The sequence below is a fragment of the Macaca nemestrina genome, chromosome 5, assembly GCF_043159975.1.
Source record: "Macaca nemestrina isolate mMacNem1 chromosome 5, mMacNem.hap1, whole genome shotgun sequence".
Taxonomy (NCBI): Eukaryota; Metazoa; Chordata; class Mammalia; order Primates; family Cercopithecidae; genus Macaca; species Macaca nemestrina.
The window spans coordinates 28,015,937-28,028,546 of NC_092129.1; the positions used below are offsets into that span (position 1 = coordinate 28,015,937).

At 33.4% G+C, this 12,610-nt stretch overlaps 1 protein-coding gene and 1 pseudogene across 27 annotated transcripts in view; both read right to left on the minus strand.

The window, feature by feature from the left end:
- The window catches only part of LOC105465538 (triadin), a 408,157-nt gene that overhangs the window by 167,993 nt on the left and 227,554 nt on the right, over positions 1–12,610 (minus strand). For 19 of the 27 annotated variants that reach the window (XR_011623327.1, XR_011623326.1, XM_071096392.1 and 16 more), the window contains exons 13-14: positions 10,947–11,000; positions 4,882–4,911 (exon numbers count right to left, since the gene is read on the minus strand). The exons of 3 other annotated variants lie outside the window; for them this stretch is intronic. Coding sequence is in view for 22 of the 24 variants with exons in the window: in XM_071096392.1 (XP_070952493.1) it covers positions 4,882–4,911; positions 10,947–11,000 (84 nt within the window). In the remaining 2 variants the exon portion in view is untranslated. Of the gene's footprint in view, positions 1–4,881; positions 4,912–10,946; positions 11,003–12,610 lie in introns of those variants that run through there. 5 more of the 27 variants (XM_071096386.1, XM_071096385.1, XM_071096401.1 and 2 more) reach the window with 3 other exon arrangements.
- LOC105465541 (heterogeneous nuclear ribonucleoprotein A1-like) lies at positions 1,990–4,872 on the minus strand (annotated as a pseudogene).

Below are 12,610 nucleotides of genomic sequence, written 5' to 3' on the forward strand. Positions count from 1 at the left end.
AATTTCTATCTTTCAGAAGATAACGTGGAATTCCTAGAATTCTGGTGGCTAGGAATTCATCAATCAAGCTGAGTTTGGATGAATAATATCTACCTGGATCTGCTAGTACAATTCAAGGAGCAACTAGTGATTACATACACCTAAGAACAGTCAATAGCTGATTATAACTTCCCAAACCTAAAAAGCTCACTGGAATATACCTTCCAGTAGTTAAAAAAAAATCATTCCTTGCCTGTGGTGTGAGAAAATAGGTACTTATTCATATTTCTTCTGGGTGTTATATTTATCTCGAGTTCTGAATACTACCGGTGCATGCACAGAATATATATTTGTTTAGAAATGTGCAAACCAAGGAAATGTGCTCATCCTCCATAAGGGATAAAAGTTAATTGGACATAGCCCCTTTAGACAAAAGGTTTAAGTCAATTAGAGGAATAGGAAAATAAACACAAGTAACATGAAATACAAGGTGGCAAGAAATAAATAATAGTAGAGAGATACAAATGGGAGATTATACATGCAGGAAAGTATTTTTAATTGGTAGCATCAGACCTACTTCTCAGAGACAGGAAAATATATGAATTTTCAGAGAAGGAAAAAGGATAACCTCTGTTAGGATAACAACAAGAACAAAGGCAAGATGCCACATTGTACATGTAAAATAGAGAACGACTTGGTACAGATGAAGATGATAAAGGAAGAAACTGGGTGAGTATCGGATAACAGCTCACCATGATGTCCTGGCAACCTTGCACATGTCCGCACAGGCCATGCAGGTAAAGTTTTGAACCACAGTTAATTTAAGTTTTGATAGGATGCCTTGCGATTCTCCCAGAACGTAGAAAGAAGGGAGGCTTCGCCATACTGTTTTCCATAATGGTTGAACTAGTTTACAATCCCACCAACAAGGATCTAGAACTAGATGTACCATATGACCCAGCCATCCCATTACTGGGTATATACCCAAAGGATTATAAATTATGCTGCTATAAAGACACATGCACACGTATGTTTATTGCAGCACTATTCACAATAGCAAAGACTTGGAATCAACCCAAATGTCCATCAGTGACAGATTGGATTAAGAAAATGTGGCACATATACACCATGGAATACTATGCAGCCATCAAAAGGGATGAGTTTGCGTCCTTCGTAGGGACATGGATGCAGCTGGAAACCATCATTCTTAGCAAGCTATCACAGGAACAGAAAACCAAACACTGCATGTTCTCACTCATAGGTGGGAACTGAACAATGAGATCACTTGGACTCAGGAAGGGGAACATCACACACAGGGGCCTATCATGGGGAGGGGGGAGGGGGGAGGGATTGCATTGGGAGTTATACGTGATGTAAATGATGAGTTGATGGGTGCAGCACACCAACATGGCACAAGTATACATATGTAACAAACCTGCACGTTATGCACATGTACCCTACAACTTAAAGTATAATAATAAATAAATTAAAAAAATAAATAAATAAATAAATAAAGAAAGAAAGAAAGAAAGAAGGGAGGCTTGCAAAGACCTGCTGTGAGACCACCTCCCACATGGCTCCCTATCTCTCCCAGGAAATGTCAAGAGGCAGTTTCTCATCACCTCCTGATTCTGCCTAAAGCTGCCTGGAATAGAGCTGCAGACCACAAAATCATTTTGCTGTAGTCTGGATTAGCTCCTCAGCAATGACGTGTCCCCAACTTGTGTTGCATTTTCTGGCCCCTTTTGTTTGGGCTTCATCCTTTTTGGTGTGTGGTGCAACAACCTTGGAGAGCTGGAACCTCGAGTTTTGCTATGAAAGTAATATATTGTCTCAATCTCAAATGGGATTATTGCATCTTTACTGTTGGAATTGTTTATGTCTCGATCATGACCTTACCTTGAGGTACTCTTTTTTTTTTTTTTTTTTTTTTTAAAAAAAAAAAAAGACATTTATTCAGCATCACAATCAGACTATTACATTTAGCAATCAACAGCATGGGTGCAAAAAAAAAAAAATCTACGTTAAAACCCTTTGTTGGAATGCTTTACACTTTCCGCAGAGCAGAAACTAAAATAACCTGTTATACAATTAGTCACAAATACAGTCCTCGAGTTTTTTGCCCATACACATGAGTATTTGTCTAAAACATGTCTTCTTTGTAGCAGCTAGGCCCTGCCACCACTGTGCTTGGCTGAGTTCACAAATCTGTTGTGACCTGAAGCTTCCCTGTCACTTCTCTGGCTCTCCTCTCCTGTTAAGCTTTGTTTCCTAATTAAAATCTTCTGCCACTGCCACAGCTACTGCTGCTGCTGCTGGAACCACCATAGCCACCTTGGTTTTGTGGTTTTGCAAAGTATTGGCCTCCACCACCATAGGGGCCAGAGCTTCTGCCTCCAAAATTTCCTCCCTTCATGGCTCCAAAATTTGAAGACTGATTGTTGTAATTGCCAAAATCATTGTAGCTTCCACCACCTCCAAAATTGCTTCCATCATTACCAAATCCATTATAGCCATCCCCACTGCCACCATATCCACCACCACCACGGCTGCCACCAAAGCCACCACGATCACTGAAGTTTCCTCCACGACCGAAGTTGTCATTCCCACCGAAACCACCTCCACGACCACCACCAAAGTTTCCAGAACCACTTCGACTTCTTTGGCTGGATGAAGCACTAGCCATCTCTTGCTTTGACAGGGCTTTCCTCACTTCACAGTTGTGGCCATTCACAGTATGGTATTTCTGAATGACAGTCTTATCCACGGAGTCATGGTTGTCAAAGGTTACAAAGGCAAAGCCCCTTTTCTTGCCACTGCCTCGGTCAGTCATGATTTCAATCACTTCAATTTTCCCATACTGGTCAAAATAATCTCTCAGGTAATGTTCTTCAGTGTCTTCTTTAATGCCACCAACAAATATATTTTTCACAGTTAAGCGGGCACCTGGTCTTTGAGAATCTTCTCTTGAGACGATCTCTTTGGTTCCACAACTCTTCCGTTCACCTTGTGTGGCCTTGCATTCCATAGCTGCATCCACCTCCTCCACAGTGGCATATGTGACAAACCCAAAGCCCCTGGAACGCTTGGTGTTTGGATCTCTCATTACCACACAGTCCGTGAGCATTCCCCATTACTCAAAATGGCTCCTCAGGCTCTCATCGGTTGTTTCAAAGCTCAATCCTCCAATGAAGAGCTTCCTCAGCTGTTTGGGCTCTTTAGGAGACTCTGACTTAGACATGACGGCAGGGAGAAGAGAGACTTTAAGGATGCTTCTTCGGCAGCTTCCACGGGCAGAAAGGAGCAAGCTGACCGCCTTGAGGTACTCTTAATAGGCAGTCAGGAAAGACGATTCAGAAAAAGAATTTAAAAAACTTTAATTGCAGGTTAAGTCTTGTAGAGTACATTCAGTGGTCAGTGTAAAGCCACTCAATATTTTAAATAGGTTATGACATGAAAAGTTGAATAAAATCAGTTGAATATTTTGGAAAGAGGTAATATTAGAGGCAAATTAATTATCTTGGTCAAAGTTTTTCGTGTTCCTCTCAGGACTCCTTTAAAATCTTAACTATTAAAACTCCCAAACAGCCTTTTTTAATGTAGCTTCTACTGATACTTATAATTTTAAAAAATTAAAGCTGAGGAAATTTTTCAAATATGGCATTATTTCTGCATTTGTTAAAAATAATAAACCTGTTAAATGTTAACATAAATAACATGTTTTTATGACCAATACACTTCCCAATACAAAAAAAAAAATGGTGACATGAGTGACTTTTTTATTGCTTTTGTGAATATTATTAATGTCTGGTTTAATGAGAAAGCAATAGGATTTGCATATCTGCTTGGGCATTTACTGTGTTGTATTATTACCATTATTTAGCCTCTAGAAGTCTCTACTGCAAACTCAAGTGAGAACGACAATGAGAAAGGCAAATGAAAACTTCCTATCACTTATAAAAATAAGTGAAACCTTGTAGACCCACTGAAAATGTCTCAGAGATCCACAGGAGTCCTTGACCACTGATTTTGTAGATCATTGTTCTGGTTGACATGAAAAGTTAGTAAGACCAACATGAGATCACAAATGGCAATGTGAGATCGCAAATAAAGAACTGGATCCTGCAAATGAAGATTAGTTGTTCTAATTATTATAGGAAGAATTAAACAAAAGGATCGTTCAGTAAAAGTGAAAATTCTGGAGGACTAAATGTAAGGGAAAAAATTTTTAAAAAAAATCGGGGTTGAAGGTTATACCAATATTTCAGTCTTGCTGTCTACAAGGAGTGTTTTATATGTTTTTTAGCTGGTCATGGACTCTGGATCTCCTGAATCTACGTAAGCAGAGCTCATCGCAAGCTCCTCCAATATTGCATATTGATTATGGACAATGTTTCAAAAGGAGAAAAAATGAAAAGAGGTATATAAGCCAGAAAAAATAGAACAAAAATATCCCAGAGGCAGAGCAATGAGAGAAAAATAAATAAATAAACAAACAAACAAACAGATAAAAAGCTTAAAGCGGTGAAATTGAAATTTGACTACTGTTTTATATAACCCAAAGGGTTAGAAGACTTTGATTTGAATGCCGATGAGAATGGGTCTGTATGTTACATAGTTCTGAAATTTGATAAAACTGTCAACATAGAAGGAGCCCTAGGATTTTGAGAAGTTATGCTTTATTCCTTATATCTTGAGAAAGATTAGATTAAAATTGCTTTCAAAAAGTAGCTCACCCTTTTGTGTGAGGTGAAGTAGAAAAAGCACATTCATGCAAAAGTATGCACATAATAGATACAGTTATCCGAGGGGAATATAGACAGGATAGCAGTCAAACCCCAACTCAGGATATTGGTAAATTGTACTCACAAAAGGCTCAGTGGGATTTTGCATAAAACTTACCTTCCTTCTTTTCATCCTTTCTAGCTGCTGCTGAAATAATGAAAATGGCATAAAGACATATGAAATGATCATTCCTCAGAATACTCCCCAGAATATGAGAATGTATTCCATATATTCACAAATTCAGTGGTCATCTACACACTAATAAACTCATCCAAATCTGTGATAGGAGTGTAACCAGAAAATATTACTTCATATAAAGATTTTTGTAAACTCAGAAATAAGCATTAGCAAAAGAAGAATAAAAATATATGGAGTTACACAGACAAGAAGTCAAATTTATGTGTATATGCTTAGTGTAAATTCATTTTACATCTTAAATTGTTGTATCTGAGGAAACCACAATCTTTTCTAGGAGGTCATAAAATATAGACTATGAGTGGATTAATCAAAAAAAGTGGAAGTGATATTCCAAAAATTATCTATGCTTAGCTACTGAGGAGTTATATACCAGTCTGCAGTCTACATTTGCATTTATAATAGCCGTGTATAAAATACCCAATTTTAGGACGGGTAAATAAATATCCTACCCTCCTTTTAGTAAACTTATGCCTTCTTTTACATAGAGAAAAAGGTACAGAACACTTTAATCACCTTTGAATTCTGGCTTACTCTGTGCTGATATTTATCTAATTCTGAACCATGAATCTAAATCTGGATCCACGTTGTTGCTTAAGGGTATTACCAGAAATATTAGGGAGAGGCGCTCAACAGACTTAGAATTGTTCTAAGCAATATGACCCCTGGTTCTGTTTTATGTTCACCCAGGAGCTAAAATCATTCAGAGGTATCTTAGGTCACATTAGTTGAATTTGAGATTGTGCATAATCCAGCATGGTAATCCCACCTCAGTGGGATAGAATGTTGGGGATCACTTAGAAACAACACTTAGAAAACACTTAGAAACAACTGCTATGGACATTTGCTCTATGATACAATTGCCAAAGCTCTTTCAGGTACATCCTCTTATTGGGTTTTCATCATGACCTTGTTAAAAAAAGCAGCCCAGAGCAGAAAATGAAGCCTCTGAAACAATAAAATAATTTTCAGAGTATAAGCAGCAGAATTGGCTCTAATGATCAGGAATAAAAGACAGGATAAGCAGCAGAATTGGCTCTAATTATCAGGAATAAAAGACAGGAAGAAAATGTATTTTAATTTATGACAAGTTATTTTTCTCTATTTTCTAAATGCTATTGATGTGCTGTTACTTTTGTAGTAGAAAAGTGAATTTATAAATAAATTAATTTACAAATAAGATAATTCTACTTTGGGATATTTGTTTCTTTTTAATGTAGTTTTAGCTAATAATACACAAAATGTATTATATAACAATTATATAACAATTATATAATATAAATATTATATATTATGATATTATTATATTATATATATAAAATAAAATATATATTTATATAATATATCAAATTATATAATATAATATAGACTATAATATATTCTATATAATATGATCTAGAATATATTATATATAATAAATATCCTACCCTCCTTTTAGCAAACTTATGCCTTCTTTTACATAGAGAAAAAAGTACAGAACACTTTAATCACCTTTTCTGGCTTCCTCTGTGCTCATATTTATCTAATGCTGGACCATGAATCTAAATCTGGATCCATGTTGTTGCTTTATTATATTTTATTATTTTATTTTATTATATTATATATTTATTTATTATATAATGCGTAATATATTATATATTATATATTATATAAATATATTATTTATATTATATGTAATATATTATATTTATATTATATATTATATATAATATTATATAATATATTACATGTTATATATTATATAACATATATATCACATAATAATATATAATATGTAATATATGTTATATATAATATATATCATATTATATGTATATGATATATGATATTATATATTATATTATAATATATACTACATAACATATGTATATTATATATTATATATGATATTATATATCATATTATATCATATATCTTATATACTATATTATATATTAATACATTTTTAATTTATATATAATATATATTATATATTATATATTTATGTATTATATATCATTTTAAATATGTATAATATATAATATATTATATAATATGTATAATATATAATATATTATATAATATGTATAATATATAATATATTATATAATATATAATATGTATAATATATATAAATAATTTATATTATATATTATATAATTATATAATAATACACAAAATTCATGGCCTGATGAATTTCAAAGCCATGAGGTTTAATTTCAGTAAGTCTGTGAGTTTGACTCAATAGACTTGTTTATTATTGATTCTTTACATTGAAAATAAGAATTTCCTTCAAAAAATTTTATAATTTTCAAAATCATCTGATCATGATTTGGATGGATGGGAGTGGGGAACTCTTTAAAGAAAGACAAAATAAAACAACACAAAATTACCCCCTTGAAGGAGCTCTGGTCAATGAATTGCTCTGAGCTCTAAACTTCATCAATTTAACCATAAACACATGTGTAAAGGGCAACCTGAAAAAGGCCTTGACCAATGACAAAAAAAAGGGCTGAGAATGTGAATACATTTGACAAAACCATAGTTTCTTGTCAATTCTACAGACAAGAAAGCCTCTGAAACTTAAATTCCTTCAAGAATTAGCAAAATCTTGTTAAATTGCAACAAATTTTTTGATTTCTAAAATAATACATGAAAAACAATCTGCACATATGCATGTAGAGATGCAAGCATGCATGCATGTACATGCATCTTCTTTTATTCCCATCCTTATATATTTGATAGTTTCAGTTTCCAGTTTATAGTGACAATGGAGATAGTTGAATGAAGCAGTTTGACCTATTCCATCATAACTGACTCTGTTTTCTGTTGCTGCCCTGGTTCCCTTGAAGGTGCATAGCTTTTGTTTATTGCCAGTTGGAAGGCCATGTTATCTGCCAACCTGGATTTCAGGCCCACAAGCTAATCAAAGCCAGGGTCTCGGGATTCAATTGCTTCCAGAACGGTTTTGTAGCTTGTGTTCCATGTGTCCCACTTCTGGTCCTCAAATTCAGCTTGCCTGGTTCTCATCTATTTAACTCTGTTATGGGATTGGATGACTCTTGAATTTACTGAGTAGACATGGTTCTGAATAACTGAGGTTTTGGGTTTTGCCTTGTAAAAAAACTGGAATGGCTAACATTCTAGTTTTGTTGATGTTGTTCTCTTTCTATACTCTTCCTATAGTATCCGGGAAATTCTTAATATTTGCTTTAGGAATCCAGAAGAAAAAAGCCAGTGGAAATATACTAACACAGAGTGCACATAACTCCATCTTTTAAGCTGAGTTTAATTTTTCATGTGTTCTCTCTTTGGCATTTTGATATCACTAGGTGTCTACCTCACCATTGCACCTGACTAAAAAAGTAATTCCCCATCTCTCTACTTCCTTTCCAATTTGGGTGTATATGGATTTCTTCCAACAATTTTTTTATGTAATACCTATGAACTAGATTGATTTCCCACCTAAATTCTAATTGGCTACAAAAAAATTATTGTACAATTATTCTCCTTCCGCTCAACATTCATCCACTGAAGAGTGAATCATCTTTTCCCTTCAGCTAGTCTCTTCCCTTGAAATCCGTACATAAGCATGAAGAGATGCAAGCATGCATACATACACATGTATCTTTTTTCCCCCATTCTTATATGTTTGATAGTTTCAGTTTCCAGTTTACAGTGACAATGGAGATAGTTGATCTCCTCATTACCCAGGTTCCAAAGCTCAGTATCATTTTTGTTCTTTCCTTTGTTTCTTTTCATATATTCTATCAGACATTAGTTCTTCAAAATGTTAATGACATTTGTGGTTTTTCTCTTGACATTGCCACCGTCCTAGTTGAGGTTATTGTCTCATGTCTTAATAGAAACAAAAGCCTTTCCTTATATTTACCTAAATTTGTTAGATCTCCAAACTGGAATTTCCTGTAGTAGTGAGATATTTATTTTGTAGTCTCCTCAGCGCCTCAAAAGTTTGGAAAAATAATTTTCCTTAAATTATTTTAAAATTCCAAAGAATCTATGCTAAATCTTAATAATAGTTATAAATAAATATCAACGTATACACATACATATGCATGGAAACCAGATTTTTAATATGTCCTTGGTTGTAAAAGTTCAAAATCAATAAATGAACAGATCTAATCTAGCGTTTTACCATGCCACAAAGATCATGATCAGTTTTATCACTTATACTTCAAAAACATCAGTCTACTATAGGATTATTGCCAATTTTGTTTAAGTTTTGTCTCCACGTGAAGTACTTGCAAATATTAATTATTTCTCTGCATAATTTAATTATATGCCTATGACATTAAAATAAACATATCTAAGAAAGATCTATGCGGGATTTGCAAAGAAGTGAAAAAAATGCAATTCTGCTTTGGTGTGTCCCTGCACTGGTGTGTCATTTTTATTTTAGTAAATGTATACACAGAATACCTCACTCTTGCCTTGTTCACTGTGCTTCACCAATCTTTTCATCCAATTTCCTTCCAAGGATAATTCTAACAAGACTTTGAAACTCTATGTTACTATTTACTCAAAAATAAATATTTTATTCCAAAACAATAAACTCTGAAGTTGCCTTGTCCAATGTATTTTAAATCTTGAATGGTTAAATGTAGTTTAAAGAGCCCCTACCCTCAAGCTCAAATATGAAGCAAATTTTCGAATATCTCTTAATTTTCTTCCTCATGAACGCCTCTAACATGAGGCTGAAGTAACTAACACAAAATTCCTGCCTCAAGTCATAGTTTCATATCTACACTATGGTCCTCAGAAGTCTCAGTTAAACAGAAGGAGTCTAAGGTGATTGTGGTTTTCTATGAGAACATATATACACTAATAGCAATGATTTCTTAAACTGGTAGTCATTGGCTTGAGGAACTCACCCTGACCTGCATTTTCATGTGTGAAAAAATCAAAGGTAATACAATTTGTCCTGCCTTTTTACCATTCATAATATTTACTATATTCCCTATCAGAACCTTCCTAAAGAAAAACAAGTTTTTCAACATGAAAACTAAAAACTGGTGTCACAGCTTTTAACAATTCTAGCTTATTTTGCTCACAGACAACATCCTTGAGTCAAATGGCATTTAACAAACCCATGCTACCAATATTTGGGGGGGTGATTCTGCATGTTGTTGGGTCCGAGATTAAATACAAGAGAAAAATGTTGCTCAGATATAATACATGCAGTCATACATCATGTAATACGCTGAGTCTGCTATGAGAGCCTTCTACCCCCTGAAAATTGTACCACCACCTATGTGTATCTCCTTTATTGCTTGATATTATATAATCTAGCATAGAAGAGATGGTAAAGATCGTCTCCAGTAAATATTGTATCTTTTATTTTCTAAGTGTGTTGCATAAAGTTTTGCCACATGACAAAAACAGAACACTTGTACCCTTCCCTTATGCTTTCATCAAATTAATCCTCATGGTGTGAGACAAAAGGACTTTTGATATCCTGAAGATATTCATAAATGATGAAGCTAATTTTCTTAGATGGCTCATAAAAATAGGATAATTATTTTATAGCCATATCTGGAACCCAATTTTTACAGTTTTGATGTTTATGAAGTACTATTAATTTAATAACATTCTGATTCTCTCATGTGACATAAATTACAAGGTATACTGAAAATTATAGAAAAATGCACATTATTTTATATCTGTCTGTATTTCCTTATGCACATCTATGGCTTATTTTTAAAAATACACATAAAGCTCAAATACTGAAACTTGGAGCCAAGACTAGTTATTGGGTCCTTAGGCATTTCCTCTGCAAATCTGGCATTACTCTCAGTCATGTTTGCTAATTACTAAATAAATACTTGAACTGTGTATTTTCATTCAACAATATGTTTTTTTTTTTGCAATATCCCAGCAGATGGTGCTATTCTGCAATAAACAGTTTTTGCTTTTGTCAATCAAGTGCTATAGATGTTTAAAAAAAAAAAAAAAAAAAGCCACGATTTTTAAAGTATCTTATTGCTTACCCTGTGCTGCAATTTTTACAGTCCCTTGTTTGGTTTCAGGAGCTTTTCCCGGCTCTTAGAATGAAAAAAAACATAAATTACCATGAAGTACGATTTTGGAAAAACATACAAATAAAACAGGGGCAGGGGAGCACAAACACAAATGAGCATAGAAAGTGTTGCCTTTGACACGCAGAATTTTTGTTAAGAAATAAACAGTTATTAGAGGAATTGCTGAGAATTGAGCTTACTGAAAGAAAGACATGACTGAAGCAATTTAAAGCATAAGATAAAGATTCTAAAAACTGTTTTGCCTCACTGTTAACTGGCCATGGAATATCACTTTGCATTTGTTGAGCATCCGAATTTGAAAATCTCAGAATTCTATGTAAATTATGTCTGTATTATCAGTCCTTCGAAATCAATGGTACACGTAGAACCAAATAAGATGACTTACTGAAGGTCCCTTAGTGACTAATGTGAGAATAAAGCCTAGAACAACCAATCTCAAGTTCAAGCCTTTGACTCTAAAATGCCCTTCCCTAAACTGCAGTGGCACCAATCACTATTAGTGTGGCCCGGGGCAAAATATATACGAGAGAATGAGCAAGCTTCATTTTGGATCTTTCTTCCCTCTTGTTCTACATTTTTTACTATTTTTTTTCTCCTTTGTTCAGAATTTTTCCTTTAAAGAAACAGGATTTATTTTAAATAGCTTATATGATAAACATTTAAATATACTTAATCAGAATGGGAAATAATGGGTAAATAAAAATTTCAAAATATAGTGGCTCACTTCACATTTGACTTAGTGTGATTCCTGATTGTCTTTACTGTTTTCAATAATTTAATTATTATTTAATAATGGAAAGTAAGATTGGGTCATTTGTTTTATATATTCACTTTCATTCATTCATCACATGTTTAGGAATAATTATGTGTGGACACGAAGTTAGGTGTATATGTAGTAGTTGATTCACATATATGTTCAATCTTTCATTTAACTGTTGTCAAATGTTGATTATAACTTGTTTAATGTTGATTTGATTTCTAATTCATGCTTTACCTCTTGGTAAGATAATTATTCATTTATATATAACCATGATTATAAAAATGCTAATTTTTATTTGTTGTTATATAAAATACATATTATTTGATCCATAAATAATTCTAATTACTATTGCTATTTCTTCAGACAAAATATCTTTTGCCAAAACTGAATTAAGTCTACCCTTGATATTTTCATAATTAATTTTTTTCTGGAGGAAAACTGCATGCATGCTAGTACCATCTTTGTCAAACCTAGACTAGATGGTCTCAATTAGTAATTATATATGACTGACATTTAGTGGACAAGTATTAAATTATTGTTGACCAAAACCAATGGAAGAAAGGAAGAAAATAATATGACCAAAATTTTCAACAAAAGAACACCATTCTGCTCAGATGTTTTACTTCCTGAAGATCTCAAAATATTAGAAAATTATACTGTAGTTTGCAATTAAATGTTAAAGAAAAAGATTTTAAAATATCAGTAGGTAAAGTACCTTAGAATTTGTAGAAATATTTGCAAAACTTTGCAGCCAATTTTCCTTCTATCTTCTCCTTTTTCTTTATATCCTCTTAAATCACTGATACTAAACAACCCCATCACACCTAAGATTATATTAGACCACCGAGGTCAC